Below are 21,229 nucleotides of genomic sequence, written 5' to 3' on the forward strand. Positions count from 1 at the left end.
AGGGCTGGGAGGTTGTGTGTGGCCCTCCCCAGCGACCAGTGCCCAGCACACGCTTCCCCTTGTCCCTTGCGACTTCTCCTGGGACAGCCGCTGTGAGACTCAGGATGTCACCCCCCAGGGAGAGTCTTTGAAAGAAGTGAATGCTCCCATTCTCCGCTCCAACGCCACAGCCCACCCTGGGCGGGTCATCCGGCGACTTCCCAGTTGTTCTTCCCAAATGCAGCAGGGAGGCAGATCTCTTGGCGCCTTTGTGTCACAGCATTCTCATCTGATAAATGGGGCTAGGAGTATTTTCCCTGCCTACTTCACCGGGCTGTTGGGACAGTCATGAACTTGAGCTAAGAAATATACATGCTCAAGGCATTATTATTAGCCAGATGAACATTCTGGTGGGTGTCGGCTCCTGGGGCTCTCTCAGGCTTCCTCTGGCAGAAGTGCCAGGAGAAAGTTACTCTTTATCCCAGTCTCTCCCGGGGCCCACTCCGGCAGAGCTCCTCAGCTGGGGGTTGACCACTAGCGGCTCCTCTTGCCCCTCTCCCATTGGCTTTCACCTGCCAGAGGGTCGGCTGCAACAGGCCTCTTGGCCCGTCAATCAGGCCCGCCGTGCTCCGCCCCGCCCCTCCCGGGGGTTTATAACGGGAATTCCCATGGCCCGGGCTTAGGCGTCCAACCTGCTGCTGCCTGGGCCCCGCCGAGCGGAGCTAGCGACGCGCGCAGAGCACACGCTAGCGCTCCAGCTCCCCTCCGGCGCGGTTAATGACTGTGTCCTCTGCCCGCAGCCTCTGCGAGTCCCCGCCGCAGGACCGCTGCCGGCTTCCCGCCGCCGCGAGGGCCCCGAGCGAAGGAAGGAAGGAAGCCAGACGCGCTGTGCGCCCCGCGGAGCCCGCGAACCCCGCTCGCTGCCGGCTCCCCAGCCTGGCTGGCACCATGCTGCCCGCGCGCTGCGCCCGCCTGCTCACGCCCCACTTGCTGCTGGTGCTGGTGCAGCTGTCCCCGGCTCGCGGCCACCGCACCACAGGCCCCAGGGTAAGTGCGCCCCCAGCTTTGCGCCCACCTGCGGAGGGAGGCGAGGTCGCTTCGCCACTCATCCCTGGGGGCAGGCGGGGGAAGAGAGATGTCAGAGACCTGTTGTCCTCTGTCTACTACCAGGCCCCTGCGGGCTTCGTTGGTGAAGTTGCTGAATTTTTTTTTTTTCTCCCATTGGAGCCACCACCCCTCCCTTTCTTGCAGCACCATCCCTCCCCTGCCCCCGAACTGTCACTGGTGGATTTTCTTTCCCAATCTCTTCTCCCCTGCATTTTGCTCAAGACCCTCAGAGGTGCCTCCTGCGTCGGAGAGAAGCTCGCTCTCCGCTCATGTAGGGCTTCCTTGTGGTCCCACGCTGCGCCAGGTCCAGCGCGCTGGCGTTGTTGGCAGGCGGCGGGGGTTGGGGGGGGGGTGGGTGCAGCTCTGCCTGGAGAGTTTTAGGTTACCCGCGAGCCACACAAGGACCTTGTGTTGTTGTTTTAAAAAGCGATCACTGCTCGTAAAACCCACAGCAGATAATTTTAATGTCCCCTCCTGCCGGGCAGGCACTGGAAGAGGGTCAGAGGTGGGGTACTGTAGAGAGGTGGGAGGGGAGAGTTGCGCAATGTTCAGGGGTCTCTTCCCCTGGGTTCAGTGCTGGGAGGTTGAATTACTTGTTGAACCTTGGTCTGATTGGAGTTTCTGAACGGCATGAAACCTGCCAATTCTGTGCACAGGACAGATTGTCCAGGGCATTGTAAAATCTCCTGGAACCGACAGCATTGTGTTCATTTCTGGTCTAGATTATGCCCCCAACACTCCCTACCAATTGGTCTAATAAAGAATTTCACTGCCTTAAAACATGTACTATTAAACCACCTAGTGGTTCTTTCGACTAAACTTAATCCAGGCAATCTTTGGCCAAGCATCAGTTTATGTCAGGGCAATTGCTTCTTAACTGGCAGCCTAAGAGTCCATGTGAAAATAGCTAGGATCTTTGCGAAAACAAGGTTGGCTCAACCAACTCGTGGTTCCTTTCCTGAACATCCTTGGGCCTAGCCTTTTACCACCTGTTCAGATTGCAGGTTGTTTATTCATAGCTTTTGCTATATGAGAATCATCTTTATAGCTGTCGTGTGGAGGAAAAGTCTTGTAATGCTTGACAAGTCTTAAAGACTGCCCAGATGCTGGGTTGATTACATCCAAGCCCAGCTATCACTGTGAGATCAGATTTGCAGCCACTTAGGAAAGAAAAGTGTTTGTCCCCGTGTTGGGCCAGCCCTTGCTTTTATGACCAGATGTGCAACAGCAGCAGTTAAAGTGTGGCAGATTAGATCCAGGGCGTGTCATAAATCCTCGACAGCAGGCATTCCCAAAGCTGGGGCAAGTAAGGGCTCCGGGAGTGACTTTTATGGATGCAGATGAGGATGCCTTTTAAATGAAGCTGCTTGGTTTGATATTAGGACTCGGAGCTCTTAAACTCTGAGGTCAGGCGAGCCATGCGTTCCCTCCAATAATTAGGAACAGTCAAGACAGAGATGCAGACCAGAGCACCCCGACTGAAATCTGGATGGCCGCCCACAGGAGGGTCGAAAGGAGAGAGGCCCTGAGACAAATGGTGGGGGGCTCATTTGTTTGCTGCTGGGCTTGTCTAGAGTCTCAAGCCATATGGCTCTCCTTCCTGGCCTCCTGGAATCAGAGGAAGCAACCTTTAGGGGAAAGCTAGGGACTTGAGGGGAAATCAGGCACCATGGTTAGGTTCCTTCCAGCTCCTCTAGTTTATTAATCTGATAGAAGTGATGGAACGTAAGCAGGAATTGTAAATAGGCTGGTGTATGTCCAAGCTGCTTCTCTCTCTCTCTCTCCCCCTCTTTCTTTTTTTTCCTCTTTCTCTCTCTCACTCAAATACACGCACAAACATACACACACATGCGCACACGCATCTTGGTGTGTTTAGAAAGTACCAAGGAGAAGGTGCTGTCTCGAGCATGTGGTTACCTAGTTGTGTTTATAGATAACAAGAGCTACCACTTATGAACATCTGGGCTGGACACTTTACATGATCTCTTATTCCAACGAGAACAAGTGGGTGGGTCTTTTAAAAGCCATTTTGAAGATGATAAAGTGAGACTCAGGGTGGCCAATCGACTTGCCTGAGCTTCCAGTTTATATGGATTGAAAGATTGTGTGCTTTTCCCACCGCCATGCAGCTGTAGCGAGTGTTCATCTGAGTGCTGCCATCTCTGTTAAAGAAAGAGATGGCTTGATGAGAAATACAGAACCAAACATCAGGGGAGTTTGCAGAGAAATTATTAACATTTTTTTTTTTTTTTTTTGGTATCTGTATCACTTAAGGGAAATGACCGAATTTCAACCTATCCCCAAAGACTCCAGTTCTTTTCTATGGCTTATTGGTGGCCTCAAAAGCGTAGCTCTGGTTGTTGAGAGCGGCGTCATCCGAGGAGCAGAAACATCTGGCTTGTTGCATTATTCCCTGTGGGCGCTCCTAAGTCTCTTCTGTTAATCTTTTGAGTGACAGAGGCTTAAGGATTGGCATCTTTTCCAGCTGGCTTTCTAGGAAACCAAGAGCATGCCCTTTCAGTTTAACTTTATCTGGCTCACTAATTGAGCTCCCCCGAGGCCTAGACCCCAGTCCTTGCCCCCTTATTTGCTTCCTGCCTTCCTTCATAAAATTCCTGACATTTGTTTGACTCTGGAAACCAGCGGCTATCAAGTATCAGATTGGAGGCTATTATGTAGGAAGCACCTGATTTTGGAGTGTCTCAACTCTGAGTGGCCGCTTGGCTACCTGGGACGTTGGTCAGGATTCTTTTAATTACTGAGGAGGCAGAGCTGTTTCTTTAATCCTGCACAATTTGCTGAAAATGTTTCAGGGGATGATGGGATGGGGGAGGGGCTCTCCCTGGCTGATGGCGTCTGGCTGATGGTCAAGCCAACTGCCTGTCTTTGTTAAATTCTGTGTCTGCCTTGAAGATGGAAAGCTGGGTGAAGGCAGGAACTGTTTCTGTGTTGTCCAGGGATTTATCTCTGGAGCTCAGCAAGGGCCAGACATCTGTCAAGATTTACTTCGTTGGTGTTGGTGGAATGAACAAATAAATGCAGATAATGTGTGTTAAAGAGTGATCACAGATTCTACTTTGTCTGGAGGCAGGAACTAGATTTAAGAAGTGTGAGAAATAGGAGATGATGCGAAGATCAAGAGGTCTGAGTCAGAAATGGAGTTTTATTTTTTAAATTTGACAGATAGCATTGTATTGTATGTATCATGCACAACATGATGTTTTGAAGTGTATATACATTGTGAAATAGTCAAATCTAGCTAATTAATGATGGTATTACCTCACATAATTATCATTTTTGTGGCGAGAGCACTTAACATCCACTCTTTGCATTTTTCAAGGATACAATAACCTGTCACTAACTATAGTCACTTTGCTACACAATAGATCTCTTGGATTTATTACTCCTCTCTAACTATAGTTATGTACCCTTTGACCAACCTCCCTCCTTCCCCTCTCCCCTCTTCATTCCCCAGCCTCTGGTAACCACTGTTCTATTTTCTGCTTCTATGAGACCAATTTTTTTAGATTCCACGTATGAGTGAGATGACGTGGTATCTGTCCTTCGGTGGTGGTTTACTTTACTTAATGTCCTCCAGGTTTATCCATGTTGTTGCAAATGATAGGACTTCATTCTTTTATACGGCTGAAGAGTATTCCTTGTGTATATATACCATATTTTCTCTATCCATTCATCCACTGATGGACAGTTAGGTTGATTTCATATCTTGGCTATTGTGAACAATGTTGCAATAAACGTGGGAGAACAGGTATTTCTTCAACATACTGATTTCATTTCCTTTGGATAAATGTCCAGCAGTGAGATTGCTGGGTCATGTGCTCGTTCTGTTTTTAATTTTTTAAGTAATGTTTTTACTGTTTCTCATAATGGCTAATTTACATTCCCACCAACAGTGTGTAAGGACCCCCTTTTCTCCATATCCTTGCCAGCACTTGTTGTTTTTTGTATTTTTGATAATAGCCATTCTAACTGGAGTGAGGTGGTATCTCATTGTGGTTTAACTGCATTTCCCTGATGATTAGTGATGTTGAGCATTTTTAAATATACCTATTGGCCATTTCTATGTCTTCTTTTGAGAAATGCCTATTCAGATCTTTTGCCCATTTTTTCATTGCATTGTTTTTTGTTTTTTTGCTATTGAGTGATTTCAGTTCTCTGTGTACTTTGCATATTAACTCCTTATCAGATATATAGTTTGTGAATATGTTCTCCCATTCTCTAGGTTATCTCTTTAGTTGGTTAACTGTTTTCCTTCCTGTGCAGAAGCTTTTTCGTCTGGTATAATTTCATTTGTCTATTTTTGCTTTTGTTGCTTGTGCTTTTGAGGTCCCCAAACCAATGTCATGGAGCTTTCCCCGTATGTTTTCTTTTAATAGTGTCACAGTTTTGGATCTTACATTTAAGTCTTTAATTCATTTGAGTTGATTTTTGTATATAGTGAGAGATGAGGGTCTAATTTCATTCTTCTGCATGTGGATATCCAGTTTTCCTAACACCATTTATTGAAGATTTTCCTTTCCCCATTGTGTGTTCTTGGTACCTTTGTTGAAATCAGTTGGCTGTAATTGTGTGGATTTATTTTTGGGCTCTGTATTCTGTTCCATTGGTCTACATGTCTGTTTTTATGCCAGTACCATGCTGTCTTGGTTCTATAGCTTTGTAGTTTATTTTGAAGTCATATAGTGTGATGCCTCCAGCTTTGTTCTTGTTACTTTTTACTTTGCTTTGGCTATTCAGGGTCTTTTGTGGTTCTACAAAATTTTAGGGTTTTTTTTTTCTATTTCTATGAAGAACATCTTAGTATTTTTATAGGGATTGCACTGAATCTGTAGATTGCTTTGGGAAGTATAGACATTTTCACAACATTTGCTATTCCAGTTCATGAACGTGATGTCCCTTTCCATTCATTTGTGTATTCTTCAACCTGAAACTGATTTCTTAAATGTTTTAGGTATTTGTTATTGCTTTTCTCACCTCTTGGTCACTTGATTCATTCTTCAAAACTCAGATCCAACATTACTCTCTAGGAACTTTTCTACAGAGCATTCTTTTTGCTTAGGAATGATTACTCTCTCCTTTGAACAACTTCTGTATCTGGTCCACTTGCATTCTAACTTGTATTAATCCTCTTGCAGTAAGCATCTTAGTATCAGGCCAGCATCTTCCTCTTCTTAGCACTAAGTGACCCCTTTAGCAATTCATGCATGATCTGTTTTGGTAAATGGACAAATCTGCAAGCCCCTTGAGGGCAGAATAGAGACCTCATTCATCAGGGTGCTTGTCACATTGTAAAGCATTCTGTAAATATATATTGAAATGAAGTGGACTGCATAATGATGTCCAACCTGGACCCTGCTGTTGTTTAAACCTGAAATTGGTTATTTACAAACTGGCTTTTCCATTTTTGGGTTTTTGTTCTTTGTTTAAAAATAAGTGTGCTTGGTAGTTACAGGAAGGTGGGGGATGAGAGACTGAATATGCAAATTTGAATAGGGAAACTGGCTTTATAGCTCCTCCCCGGTCCTTTTTTGTATCTTGCATTTGCCAAGAGTGAAACAGCTTCTAAACTGTTTCCTTCCATTTGACTAGCCCACCCCAGCATCTGGTCCAGGGTAGGTCCTTGTGTCTGCTTAGATGCTTTTCCTATTATCTGTGCCCCTGACAAGAATCTTTCTTTTCCATATGGGGGGATTTAGCTGAAGTGCTACTCAAGTGTTAGGCCAAGGACCGGATTTAAACATTTTGGTGGAGCTGACATGTGAAATTTATAGAAACAAAATTGAGGAGGACAGGAAGAGGAAACAATCATTTTAGAATCTCTAGGAAATGCAATCAAAATAGAAAAGAATTGATATGATCTAATTATCTTCTGAAGTTGAGTATTCACATTTCTATGGCCCAGCAATTCCACTTCGGCTATATGTGCCCAGGAGAAACTCATGTCCTGTGCAAGTATGTTTACAAAGTCACATACCTGGAAAGAGCCCAGATGCTCATCAGTGGGAGGGCAGATGAGTAAACTGTGATGAATTCACAGTGTAAAATTATACTCAGCCAAAACAAGTGAGCAACAGTGACATGCAAAAATATGGATAAGTCTTGGCAATATGATATTAAGTGAAAGAAAATTACCAAAAGATACAGCATGACATTTAAAAAATAAACTTATAAATAAGTAAAATTAAAAAAAATTTTTTTAGGAATACGTGCAGCTACAAGAAAATGCTATGAAAAGCAAAGTAAAGTAATGATGGATACAGATTCAGGGTGAAGTTAGGGTGAGGCAGGGGGATAGAATGGGTAAAACCATATGGTTGGTGTGGGTTGGTGTTGATACTCTACCTTTTTGGGGAGAGGGAGGATGGGCCTAAAGGCATTTGTCCATTATTCAAGATCTAATAGCTGATAAAAAAGTGAGCCCTGCATAAACCAATGTTGAGTGTGTCATGAGCCAAAGATTATAATTAATTCAATTCTTTGCATGTGAGATCAAACAAACAAAAATTCCCAGAGTAACGGACTCCTTTCTTGCCACCTTCTGCTTCCTTCTCCCCCTTTCAAGATGTGCATGTGTCTCTATCTAAAATAACCCCACTGGGGAGTGATTTTGGCTTCTAGACCCCGAGCAGACCCAGGCCCTGGCATAAACGTCTGCATCAGGTGGCTTAAGGGCTCATTTGTAAAGCTAAGCTGGCAGTGGGCAATCTTCCCTTTTCCTTGCTTAGGGTGATTCACCCTGCAGCGTGGAAGGGTTCATGAGCTGATGCTTGGGTTAGAAACTTTATTTGCCAGTGGAGCCAGTGGGGCCTGTGGGTGGAGGTAGTGTCTGGGTTAGGGGAAGGCCTGTTTCTAGTTTGATGCCTGTCTTCATGCCAACCTCCCCTCACCACCTTTTTCAGGAGCTGGGGGTGGGATGCATGATCCTGCTTAGCAGGTACAGGGTACCCTTTCTCTCTGGGCCACATAGAGATTTATTGTTTAGGCCGCCAAGTTCTGGTATTGCTGCTAGTGGTGGAGGATGTCAGTGTGGAGGGCCCCCTCCTTCCATGTTTGGGGAGGACAAAGGTTGAGTTGCAGATGAGAAATCAATTGGAGCTGCTTGTGAGGCCACCAAACAGGGTTAGATTTGTACAGTACGTGCTCTGCGTGAGCCATGAGTCACCGAGAGGTCCAGAGATTGGATTGCCATGGATCACTTCCAACTGTCCCCATGAAGACCCCAAAGCAACATAGGTGACTATAGGGTTTTCTTTTGCATCCAACATCATTCAGAATTCAGTTGCTAGATCACAAAATAATCTTACCTTTGGCCACATCTAAGCTCGTTAGGTATGGAGCTCTGCATCCTTCCTGGACATCACCTTGGTTGATTTCAGCATCCTTTTTTTGAGTCAGAATGGGGCAGCCTTTCTAAGACAGGGAAGGCAGCTCTTATCTCAGCAGAGCCTTTCCCACCACCAGAGAGCACTGGGACTGAGCAAAGTTCCATGAGGTCAGGCGTAATGTGTTTTGAAACCTGACAAATTATCTAGAGATCTGAACAACTATGCCTCGCCTCCTTAAAAACTATTTTACACTACAGTGTTCGTTGGATTCTATAAGATAAGGACTGAAAGCCTTTTTTTTTTAAAAAAAGTATTGACAGTGGAGAAAAATTGGACCTACTTCCCAGAGTGGCTTATTTTTAGAACTAGATATGCATTCTAAGGCAGTGCTGGGAGTTTTAAATAATTTTTATGGATGTTCATTATGCATTTATTCTTGAAACTTCTGCTAAGCCCCTGGGGAGAGGACACATTGTAGGTAACAAATAAAAGAATGAGATAGGGAGTGTTATAAAAGAACATGCGTTACTCCTTCACTTCCTCCTTCCAAAGTGCCAGTGACCTGCTTAAAAACGATGATGCCAGTGACTTCCCTTCATCCATAGAACTTTCCACAAGGATGGACATGGTTTATAACTGCACTGTCCAATATTAGCCACATGTGGCTACTGAACATTTGAAACGTGGTTAGTACACTGAGGACCTGAATTTTAAATTAAATTAAATTAATGTAAATATGAATGTTAATAGCCACCTGTGGTTGGTGGCTATCATATTGGACAGTGCTGGACTCTGACCAGCGTGTCCAACCTTACCTCCTGCTGGATACCCCTATGTGCCCTAGACCTCAGCAGGGCTGAACCACTGTACTTCCTGATCTCTCCTTCCTTCCCCATTTCTGTCTGTCAGAATCCTGCCCATCATTCAAAAGGTTCAGATGCTACCTCCATGCAGTCCTTCTAGATTGGTCCCAGGATGAATTCTCTCAGTTTCCTTTAAGCAAAGAATCATTTGCTTACCCCTATGATGGCATGTGTCACCATCTTCCCTGTATCCCAGCCAACCAGGAGCAGCCTCAGCATAGGCTCAGAGGCAGACAGACTCAAGTGTGAGTCTGGCTCTGCTGTTGGGCATCTGGGCTAGTAATTTGGCCTCTTAGGTCCTCTGTTCCCTGATTTGTCCATTGGAGGTCACAGCACCTCTTTTCTAGGGTGGTGGGGAAAATGGATGATGTGCCTTGTATTAGCTTCCTATTGCTGCTATGACAAATGAACACAAACTTAGTGGCTTAAACAACACAAATTTCTAGAGATCAGAAGTCTGACATGGCTCTTAATGGGCTAAAAAAATCAGCAGGACTGAGTTCCTTTCTGGAGCTGTAGGAGAGACTCTGTTTTCTTGCCTTTTCCAGCCTCTGGAATCTGCCTGCATTCCTTGGTTTGTGGTCCCTTTCACCTTCAAAGTTAGCAATGGTTGGCCAAATCTTTCCTTATGCTGCCAGGGTCTCTCTGGTTCTGAATTTTCTGTGTCCCTCTTTGCCATTTAAGGACTCTTGTGATTACACTGAGCCCACCCAGATAATTCAGAGTAATCTCCTTATTTTAAGTTTAGCTGATTAGAACAAACCTCCTTGCCCTGTAACATAGCATTATTAGGATTAGCACATGGACATCTTTGTGGGGGGCATTATCCTGCCTACCACGTTTATTAAGGGCCTGGTACAGTGCCTGGCTCATAGAAAGTGCTTTACAGTTGAGGCCATCATTATGACCAGCATCTGTTAGTTTCTTTCCTTTAGGGTAGGAGCCTCTTAATGATGAAGTCGCTTAATTTTCTTTATAGACTCCATCCTGCCCGAAAGCAGGTGCTTAATAAATGTTTATTGAATAATAGAATTTTCAATAAAGGTAGATGATTTCTTTCCTTGTAAAGCTATATTGGATAGTAAAAAGAAATAATATGCAAAAAAGGGAACAGATGATCCCTTTTAGGTAAAAAAGTCGGTTTATATATTAAAAAATTATGTAGATTATTTGTCATGCTGTTAGTGGTGGTGATCATGGGGATGTTCAATTTCCAAGAGATGCATTTTGGTGACTATTAACACAATTTTGTTTACAATGAGCATTTTTTAATTCTAGAGCAAAATAATAAAGATTAAAACATGCATGATTGAAAAATGCCCCCTAAACCTGTCTCAGTCCAGCCTGATTCCTGAGTCACCCTGGGATTCAATCTACATCTGTCACAATTGACCTGTATTCATGTTGGGCTAACTTTTAGGGCTAGTAACTGTTAGTACCAGGACTGCTCATTTTCAACATGCTTTGAGCTCAGGCTGCTTTAAAGGAGCGTTTTCAATTAACCTCAGCAGGACATAACTGTAAAAAATGTATTTATTGCTACTGGTGGGAATATAAATTAGTATAACTTTGTAGAATTACAGTTGAAGTTGTACACACCCTTTGACCTTGTAATTCTGCTCTGGTACATACCCTGGAGAAACTCTAATGTATATGGAGAGATACGTTAAAGACTGTTCATAGCAGCATTTTCTGGTGGTAGGAAAACATTGGAAATTAGCTAAATGACCACCAACAGAAGAATAGAAAAATAAATTAAAGTATATGCAAATAATGGACTCTTACACAACACTGGAAACGACTAATCTAAAGCTATACAATTATTGAAGATTAATTTCACCAATGTTGCATGAAAAGGCAAATTGCAGAATAATACCTAATGCTATTATTTACATGAAGGTTGAAAGCATGCAAAAGCTATATTGTTTAGATGTAAAAAATGTAAGATAAAATTAAGGGCAGTGATGAATGCTGTGTGGAGCTCAGGTTAATGGTTAAGTAGGGCCAACTGGAATATGTCATGAGGGGACACATAGAAGGCTTGGATTGAATGGTAATATTGTCTGTCTTAAAATTGGGTGGTGAATACATAGATTCTTAAATTCCTTTTTGTATATATTAAGTAATACATTATACATTTTTCATAAGATATTAAAATGCATTTAGATAGATCACAAACAGTGTTTAAGAACAAATATTAAAAGTGATGCTTCTGGAAGGGGTTCTCAGCTGTATGAAGCTGAGCATGCCTTTCCTTTCCTCTGAAGGACGGCTCAGGGGTGTTTAACCAAAGTTGCAATTCCTCTTCCCTCCCTACTCCCCGGACTGCATCTGCTGGCCTCTCCCTCCTACCCTCCTGAGGGCCAGGAGGGGCTGCTGCTCCCTTCTCCTGGCCTGTGCTTGCCAGCGTTAGTGCTCCTCTCTGCCCTCCCCAGGCCTCTGCTTGCCTGTCGTCCTTGCCCTCCCTGGATGATCATGAATGAGGTTCTTCTTCATCCTCTCCAATTTAGTTGTTGTCGGTTTAAGATTTCCAAAGTTGGAAAGTAAAAATACAGAATGTCCAGGTAAGTTGGAATTTCAGATAAACAACAGATTATGTTTTAGTGTAAGTATGACCCACATAAAAATTATTCATTGTTTATCTGAAATTGAAATTGAATGGAGTATCTTGTATTGTATCTGCCAATCCTAAATTAGTTCCTTTCTTTTGTAAATTACCTGCCCAGGGCTTCTGTTAATTTAAAAAATAGGGATGGTAGTTTTTTTTTTTTTTAAATACTAAAGGTATTAATCTGTTTTTCTGTCAAGTCTGGCAAATGCCTTTCTCAGTATGTTATATGAAACCACGAGGGTTTCAATCCACTGAACTTTTACATGTTTATGTGGCTAATCTGTTGTTATGGTTTCTGTCTTTGGTGTCAGGCTGAGAAAGGCCTTCTACTAAGATTGTAGAAATTAGGGTGAATAAATTTCTAAAGACTCGGGTTGCACAAGCAGCAACAAATGCATGACACACAGGCCACCGATTAATGTTTGCTGTGAGTTTCTGTAGTATGTTCTGAATGGAACTTCTTAATGTAATCCTTTGGAGAGCATACTTGTTCCATGCTTCAGAAATTCCAGTAACATTTGGAAAGAAGATATGCCAAATGGAAGATTCTGTGAAGGTAACTGGGGAAATTTATGTAAAATGTGTTGGTAAGCAAGCTGTATTGGAAATGACACTAGAACTTTGGCAAAGGACTTAGACTCTCCTTCATCTTTGGGTCCTATCTAGTCATTATATTTTTTTTGTTTTTGTGAAAACTTCCAAATACACACAAAAGGAGAGAATAGTATAATGGATTGCCATGGATCCCTTACCCACATTCGACCATGAACCACTCATGGCCAATCTTGTTCCTTCTACCAGTCTCCCTATTGTCCTCCTCAGATTATTTTAAAGCAAACGTCTCCCTATTCTCCTGCTCAGATTATTTTGAAGCAAATCTGACATTGTGTCATATCATCTGTACATTTTCTTTTCTTTTTTTTTTTTTTTTGTTGAGACAGAGTCTCGCTTTGTCGCCCAGACTGGAGTACAGTGGCCAGATCTCAGCTCACTGCAAGCTCCGCCTCCTGGGTTCACGCCATTCTCCTGCCTCAGCCTCCCGAGTAGCTGGGACTACAGACGCCCGCCACCTCGCCCAGCTAGGTTTTTGTATTTTTTAGTAGAGATGGGGTTTCACCGTGTTAGCCAGGATGGTCTCGATCTCCTGACCTTGTGATCCGCCCGTCTCGGCCTCCCAAAGTGCTGGGATTACAGGCTTGATCCACCGTGCCCGGCCACATTTTCATATATATTTCTAAAAGTTTAGGATTCATTAAAAAACCTAACCATGATACCAAACCACAACCAAAATGTATTAGCAATAATTCTGTAATATAATACAATCAAATAATCAACATTCAAATTTCCTTGATGATCCCTTAAATATGCTATTCTGTTTCTTCAAATCAAGGCCCAAATAAGGTCCACATATTGCAATTGGTTGATTTGTCTCCTAAGTCTGTTTTAATCTATGAGTTTCTCCTCTACCTCTTTTTCACTTTGTAATTCATTTGTTGAGTAAACAGGTCTTCTGGGGTCTCCACACTAGATTTTGCTGCCTGCATTTCTGTTGCATTTTGTGACATGTCCCTCTATCCTTTATGTTTCTTGTAAAATGGTAGTTAAATCTATAGGTTTGATCAGGTATAGGTTTGATAGATATATTTTTGCAAGTATATTTCATGGGAGTTGGTGTGTACTTCCTTCAGGAGACATACAACATCTGTGATGTGAGCACCCATTGATGATCATTGCTGGACCTGCTAATTCACTGATTTTTAAACAAGTAACAGGCTGTACTGAAAAGAGATTCTAACTTTTGGGAGGCATTGCCATTATTTTCCTTGTCTCTGATGTTGCCATGGAGGGATAGAGAAGGGGGTTTTGTGCTAAAGCTCCCTTCTGAAGCCTCTCTCAGTGGGAAGGCTGCATGCGACTGCAAAGCTCTGAGGGGGAAACTATGCCCTGAGTTTTTGGTTGGTGGCCTTGGGAGGGGAACCACCTTGGTGGTTTCTGGTTGAAGTGGTAAGAGCATAAGGGAGCTGGTTTTACTTTTTAGTGTTAATTGGGAGGTTTTTCCGATGTAACTATAGATTTGCTTTTTGTGTGATCTTTGGTATATTTATATCAGTTGGGTATTTATATTACAAGAAACAGATAATGCATTTTGAACTGGCTTATACAGTGAAGGAGATTCATTGGCTCAAGTAGCAGAAGGTACAGAGGTAAGACAGGTACCATGGGCTGAATTCTGTCTCCTCCAAATTCATATGAAGTCTTAACCCCTAGTACCCCAGAATGTGATTGTATTTGGAGATATAGCCTTGATGAAGCAATTAAATTAAAATGAGTCTGTTAGGGTGGGCCCTAATCCAGTCTGACTGGTGCCCGTGTAAGAAGAGGAGATTAGAACACACAGAGAAAAACTAGGGACATGATTGCCCTGTGACGAGGCAGTGAGAAGGTAGCCATCTGCAAGCTAAGGAGAGAGGCCTCAGAAGAGACCAACCCTGCCAGCACCTTGGTCTTGAACTTCCAGCCTCCAGAATTGTGAGAAAATATATTTCTGTGGTTTAAGGTACTCAGTCTGTGGTATTTTGTTATGGCAGCCCTAGCAAACTAATACAGTGATTTTCAGAAGTGGTTTGATTCAGTGACTGAGTAGCATCATCAAATATACAGTGCCTTTATGTAGTTCCCCTCTGCCTCGTGTGGTGTATGTTTTATCCCAAGTCCAGCTTTTGTCATGGGGGCAAATGGCTGCAGTGGTTCCATCCTTCCTATCTAAACATCATCCTTTCTAGATGAGGGAAAAGAGAATTGACTTTCAATAGCTCTCTCAGAAGGTGCAGAGTCTTCATTCCTAGATGGTATCAGGAAACTTAGCCATTCTTTTAACCAATCCCTTTGGCCAGGAGAATGCCATGCTTGACTTGGGCCCAGGTTTCTTAGACCAATCACTGTGGCAGGGGTAGGAGATAGGATTACCCATTTCTGGGACAAGGGGTCAGGTTAATGGTGTTAGCTCCTCCTGACCACATGGCTACTGGACAAGGTAGGAGAGTGGAAGGAATGCTGGAGCAACAACCACAGGATTTGTGTTGGGATCTGTGACATTTGGAGACAAGTGGAATGGTGGGGTGGGCTGTGTGTTGAGAAGGGTGCTGGACATGGATGGTCAGAGCCCAGAGCGGGGCTTCCCTCTTACTGGGTGATCAGTTGCTTCATTGGTTAAGGGAATTAAATGATTTTCCAGGGTCCTCAGTGCAGATGTTCCAAGAGTTGGAGCTGACAGGAAAAAGGGAACATAGAGAGAGTTTGAAAAATTTCAGAATAGAATACATAGGCCATGTGAAAATGATTCCAGAGAGCCCAAAATGAGGATAATAGGCCCACAGTTGAAAGATTCCCATAGATGCCTTCGTTTTACAGATGTCTAAGGACTGTGCCCAGTGCACTTGGCCAGCTAGTGGCAGAGCCAGGGCCAGATTCTAGATATGTCCCTTTATTGCTCTGTGCATGCCTTTTCCTTTCAAAGATGCCCTGGAACATTTGGAAAAGTGGCACAATTCCAGCTGTGGGGGGGAAAAAGCTTGAATTTTTGTAGAGGATTGTGTTTCTAAGTTGGCTTTGGCCAATTCACCAATTTCCAGAGGTTGGGAAAGGTGACTAAAACCTCAGGACATTTGGAATCTTCCCCGTCCTTGCCACCTGACTGTGCATGCATTTCATAGCATTCTCATTTCCTGAAAAGGGGTGAGTTTCTGGTTTCCACCAGTGTTGAAGGTTTCAGTTAGGAAATGTGAAGTAGAGCTGATAGAACAAGTAGCCAGTGATTCTGTTTGAAGAAGTAAAGGTAGATTTCGGTGTAGGACTGTTGATGCTGGTTAATAGCAATGAGATCAATGTAAACATCCACCCAACTGAATGGCAAGTGATCTGGAGCAGTGAGAGCATGTTTGATGGTTGGCATGATAGTTTCCTAGGTGGGTTTTAAAATCAATACCCTTCTTGAGAGTAGAAGTAGAAACCCTTTGTTTTTGTTGAGGAGGGTCTGAAAGTAGCCAGGGCCCTCCTTCTTTGGATACTTTCTCTCTGCCTCTCTGCCAGTGACTTCAGACAGCCTTAGGGAAGATTGACAACCTGAACGAACAGAGGTCAAGATGCATCATTCCATCCTTCTAGTCTTCTTCCTGGCTTTGAGGACCATGTAACTTTTCTTGGTGGTATGGCATTGTACTTTCTTTCCCCCCATCAAGGTAGAGCCTTTGGAAAAGACTGGGCTCACAACCTTGGTCCCAATATTGCTGATTCCCAGTTTGTACCCTTTTTTCCTTCCTTCCTTCCTTCCTTCCTTCCTTCCTTCCTTCCTTCCTTCCTTCCTTCCTTCCTTCCTTCCTTCCTTCTTTCTTTTGTTTTCTTTTGTTTTCTTTTTTTTTTTCTGAGACAGGTCTTGTTCTGTCACCTAGGCTAGAGTGCAGTGGTGCAATTGAACTCTTGGGGCTCAGATGATCCTAATGCCTTAGCCTCCTGAGTAGCTTGAACTAAGGTGTGCCTCCATACCTGGCTAATTTTTAAATTTTTGAAGAGACACAGTCTTGCTATATTGTCTAGGCTGGTCTCGAACTCTTGGGCTCAAGCAATCTTCCTACTTCACCCTCCCAAAGGGCTGGAATTATAGATGTGAGCCAGGGTACTTGGCCCCCAGTGTGCACCTTTCTTTTCCTAAAGCTGCATCTACTTTGAGAATGAAGTTCACCTCCCATCTCAATGCTGGATGATAGGCATCTGAGCTGATACCATTTGACTAACTGCCTGCTTTCTTGCCTACCTAGATGGCAGTGTAGCATAGTGGTTTGGGGTCAAAGAGACCTAAGATTAGGTCTCTTTCTCAGAAAAGCCACTTTCTAGCTGTGTGTCCTCAGGCAAATGAACTAAGCTCCATGCTTCAGCTTCCTCTTCAAGAAAAGAAAGATATTATTTAACTCGTTGGGTAATTGAGAAGCTTAAATGAAGTGACGGTAGGAAGCTAGGAAGCTCAGTAAATGTTGACTATTCACAAAAATAATAGCTGTAACAAGAAAATATGAGAGATCCATGTAAGAACCCAAAATTAGATTTCCCCCTTGGAATTAAAGCTAAAAGAGTCCCATCAATACAGTGAAGATTTATAATCCATGGTTTTATTCCCTTTTGTTTAAAAATAAAGTTCATTTTATGTGCAATATATCAAATTCCTTCACTTTCCCAATCTGATATAGGTCAGGAGGATCCTCTTAAATGTAAGTCAGTGGAGGGAGGATGCTTCTTGGCATGGTCTTCCTCCATGTGCCATGTGGCTATGGCTTCTCTTCCAGGCAACTGGACGCTCTGTCTTTCTTGAAGTCTTGTTTCATTTTTCCCTTTTCCTGGCATGGTAGGCTGTTTTCCTGACTATAGCATCTAAAGGAAGCTCGAGTAGTCCTGATCACCTTCTCTATATTTCTCTAAGACTGTGAGAAATCATAGGAAGTCTGTAAGACTGTGAGAAACAGTTTTGCCATTAGGAGGTAAGTGGAAGGTCCTGCTGATTGATGTGCCCTCCTCACAATTTTTGGGGTTGGGGGTCAGGCTAGTGACTGTCTGATGTGTTCCCAAATGTGATCCAGGAACATTCCATGCAGCTGGAGGGGCAGTGCCTGGCTTTTCTGGCCCCCTCCTCTTCTAAACTCATATGAGCCTTCCCCTTGTCTGGGTGTTAAAAGGCCAATAAGGGCAGAGCCCATTGTGTCCCTACACACCATCGCTCCAGGTCTTTTTCAGAACTGCAGTTCAGAAACAATAACTCCTTGCTGTTAGCATGACTTCCTGGAGGGATATTTCCAGATAACGTGGCTTGGGCCAGCCACACCTACTTTTTTTTTCTTCTAAGTACTTTTAATTTGTATATTTGGACCATTTATATTTAAAGTGATAATCGATGTAGTTGAATTAATATCTACTATATTTGCTACTGTTTTCTACTTATTGCTCTTGTTCTTTGTGCCTATTTTTGTCTTCAACTCATTTTTCTGCCAGTTGTGTTTTTAATTGAGCATTTTTAATGATTTCATTTTCTCTTTTCTTAGTGTAGCAATTATACTTTAAAAAAACTTTTCAAAATGGTTGCCCCAGAGTTTGCAATAAACATTTAAAGCTAATCCAAGTCCTCTTTCAAGTAACACTATGCTACTTCATGGGTAGTGCAAATACCTTAAAATAAAGTATTTCTTTTTTTTTTTTTTTTTTTTTTTTTGAGACGGAGTCTCGCTCTGTCGCCCAGGCTGGAGTGCAGTGGCCTGATCACAGCTCACTGCAAGCTCCGCCTCCCGGGTTCACGCCATTCTCCTGCCTCAGCCTCCCGAGTAGCTGGGACTACAGGCACCCGCCACCTCGCCCGGCTAGTTTTTTGTAGTTTTAGTAGAGACGGGGTTTCACTGTGTTCACCAGGATGGTCTCGATCTCCTGACCTCGTGATCCACCCGTCTCGGCCTCCCAAAGTGCTGGGATTACAGGCTTGAGCCACCGCGCCCGGCCCAAAATAAAGTATTTCTAATTCCTCTCTCCTGTCCCTTGTATCATGCTGTCATTTATTTAACTTATATGTAAGCTGTACTCATGGACTACATTGTTGCTAATATTATTATTTTGAAAAAACTATTATCTGTTAAATTAATTGATAATATAATAAATACAAGTTTTAATTTTGCCTCCACTTATTCTTTCTCTAATGCTCTTTCTTTATGTAGATCTGAGTTTCTGAGCTATGTTTTTTCCTTCTCTCTGAATAACTTCTTTTAACGTTTCTTACAAGGCAGGTCTACTGGCAACAAGTTCCCTCAGTTTTTATTTGCCTCAGAGTCTGTTTCTCTATCACTTTTAATGGATAATTTTGCAAAATACAGAATTCTAGGAGGGTAACTTTTTCTCTCAACATTTAAAGTATTTCATCACATCTATTCTTCCTTACATGGTTTCTGAGGATAAGTTGGATATAATTCTTATCTTTGCTCCTCTATACATACAGTGTATTTTCCTTTGGCTTCTTTCAATATTTTTTTCTTTATCTTTGATTTTTTTTTTTTTTTTTTTTTTCAGTTTGAATATGATATGACTAGGGCTTTTTTTTTTTTTTTTTTTTTCAATTTCCTGGCTTGGTGTTCTCTCTCAGCTTTCTGGATCTGTGGTCTGGTGTCTGGCATGAATTTTGGGGAAATTCTCAGTTACTATTATCCAAATAATTCTTCTGTTTCTTTCTTTCTTCTCCTTTTAGTATTTCCATTATACATGTTATACCTTTCATGCTTGTCCCAAAGTTCTTGTATATTCAATTCTGTTTTTTTTTTTTTTCCCCATCTTTTTTCTCTTTGCTTTTCAGTTTTGGAAGTTTCTGTTGCCATATCCTCAAGCTCAGAGATTCTTTCCTCTGCCATGTCCAGTCTACTAATGAGACCATCAAAGGAATTCTTCATTTCTGTTATAGTGTTTTTGATCTCTTGCATTTCTTTTTGATTATTTCTCAGAATTTCCATTTCACTGTTTATATTACCCATATGTTCTTGTATGTTGTTTACTTTTCCCATTAGAGCCCTTAGCATATTAATCATAGTTTAAAAAAAATTCCTGATCTAATAATTCCAACATCACCGCCATATTTGTCTGGTACTGATGCTTGCTCTATCTCTTCAAACTGTGTTTGTTTGTTTGTTTGTTTTTGTCTTCTAGTATGCCTTGTAATTTTTTGTTGAAAGCCAGCCATGATGTATTGGGCAAAACGACTTGTGGTAAATAGGCCTTTAGTGATGTGGTGGTAAGGTGTAGGGGGAGGAGAAGCATTCTGTAGTCCCATGATTAGGTCTTAGTTTTTTGGTGAGCCTGTGCCCCTGGACTGTGAACTTCATAAGTGCTTCTTAGTGTTTCCCCCTACCTTCGGTGGAACATGATGGCTAGGGTGGGCTAGAGTTTATTTCCCTTCTCCCAGGTAGTTTAGGCTCTGATAAAATCCCAACAGGTTAGGCTCTGGTAAAATAGTTTCTCCTGATGGCAAAGGCCTTGTTAAGGGGAACAGAATGCTCTGCTGTATTTCAAAATGGCTGCCTCCCCCCCCCCCCAACCCCCGTCTTCTGCTGGAAGGGTTGGGATCTGTGTCTCTACCCAAGTTTCATGTTCAATTGTAATCCCCAGTGTTGGAGGTGGGGCCTGGTGGGAGGTGATTGGATCATGGGGTTGGATCCTTCATGAATGATTTAGCATCATCCCTTTGGTACTATTCTCGTGACAGAGTTCCCATGAGATCTGGTTGTTTAAAAGTGTATGGCACTTCCCCTCTCTGGCTCTCTTCCTCTGTTCCAACTTTGTAAGACGTGCCTGCTTGCCTTTTGCTTTCCGCCATGATTGTTAAGTTTCCTGAGGCCTCCCAAGAAGTAAATGCCACTGTGCTTCCTGTAGAACTATGAGCCAACTAAACATTTTTCTTCATGAATTGTCCAATCCCCAGGCATTTCTTTATAGCAATGTGAGAACAGACTAATACAAAGGGCAAGGAGATTTTTCTCTGATATTCACTGTGAGAACCAGGTAGCGCTCCTGGAGGTAAAACTCACTAAAATGTGGAGGTCCCCCTAAGTCTAGGTGCCCTTGCAGTTTTTGACTCTCAGACTTGTTCCTACTGAGCCTCTGGCAGGTTGTCAGTTACAGTTTAGGCTTTCCTACTTAATCTTTTGAGGTTTAGATACTGGTTTAGGTTTTCTTACCACACTGGTTCCTGTGGAGGTTTCTGCCCTGGTAAGCTGTGATTCTCTGTATCTGCCGGTCTCTCCAATTTTGGGGGCAGTGGTTTGCCCTGTGAAATGAGAGTTTTTGATTTTCAGTTTGTTCAGCTTTTTACTTGTTGTTAGGATGGAGTGGAGGCTACCAAGCTTCTAACATACTCGCCATACTCATTTCTATTCACTCCAGACACACACAGAGTGTGCTCAGTGGTGGATTATGGATACTTCTTCACAGTTCCCTGCTCAGGTGGCTGTGCTTTTTGAAAGCTGTCAATGCGGAGGGAGGCCTAGGAAGAGAGGAGGAAGGCCCACCTGTGCCTCCTAGAGCTAGCCATGTGGGAAGCAGCCACCCAGCTACCTAGTCCTTATGGGATGTGGCTGAGGGTAGGGAGTGTGTGTGCCATTTATTTATTTTTTCACTTTGAAGCTCCTAGCAAAGAGCCTGGCACAGAGCTAGTGTTTTCTGCTATTCAAATCAACACATTCTACAAATATTTATTGAGCTACTACTATGTGCCAGCTACTGTTCTAGGTGCTGGGAAACGAAATACAACA

At 43.0% G+C, this 21,229-nt stretch overlaps 1 protein-coding gene across 8 annotated transcripts in view; it reads left to right on the top strand.

Moving 5' to 3' along the window:
* The first annotated feature begins 660 nt into the window (after positions 1-660).
* Positions 661-21,229, top strand: part of SMOC1 (SPARC related modular calcium binding 1) — a 150,757-nt gene continuing 130,188 nt past the window's right edge. For all 8 annotated transcript variants that reach the window (XM_005561617.4, XM_015453934.3, XM_005561618.4 and 5 more), the window contains exon 1: positions 661-1,026. In XM_005561617.4, the coding sequence (XP_005561674.1) occupies positions 757-1,026 (270 nt within the window). In that variant the 5' untranslated portion in view covers positions 661-756. The remainder of the gene's footprint in view (positions 1,027-21,229) is intronic.

This window comes from Macaca fascicularis, chromosome 7 (genome assembly GCF_037993035.2).
Source record: "Macaca fascicularis isolate 582-1 chromosome 7, T2T-MFA8v1.1".
Taxonomy (NCBI): Eukaryota; Metazoa; Chordata; class Mammalia; order Primates; family Cercopithecidae; genus Macaca; species Macaca fascicularis.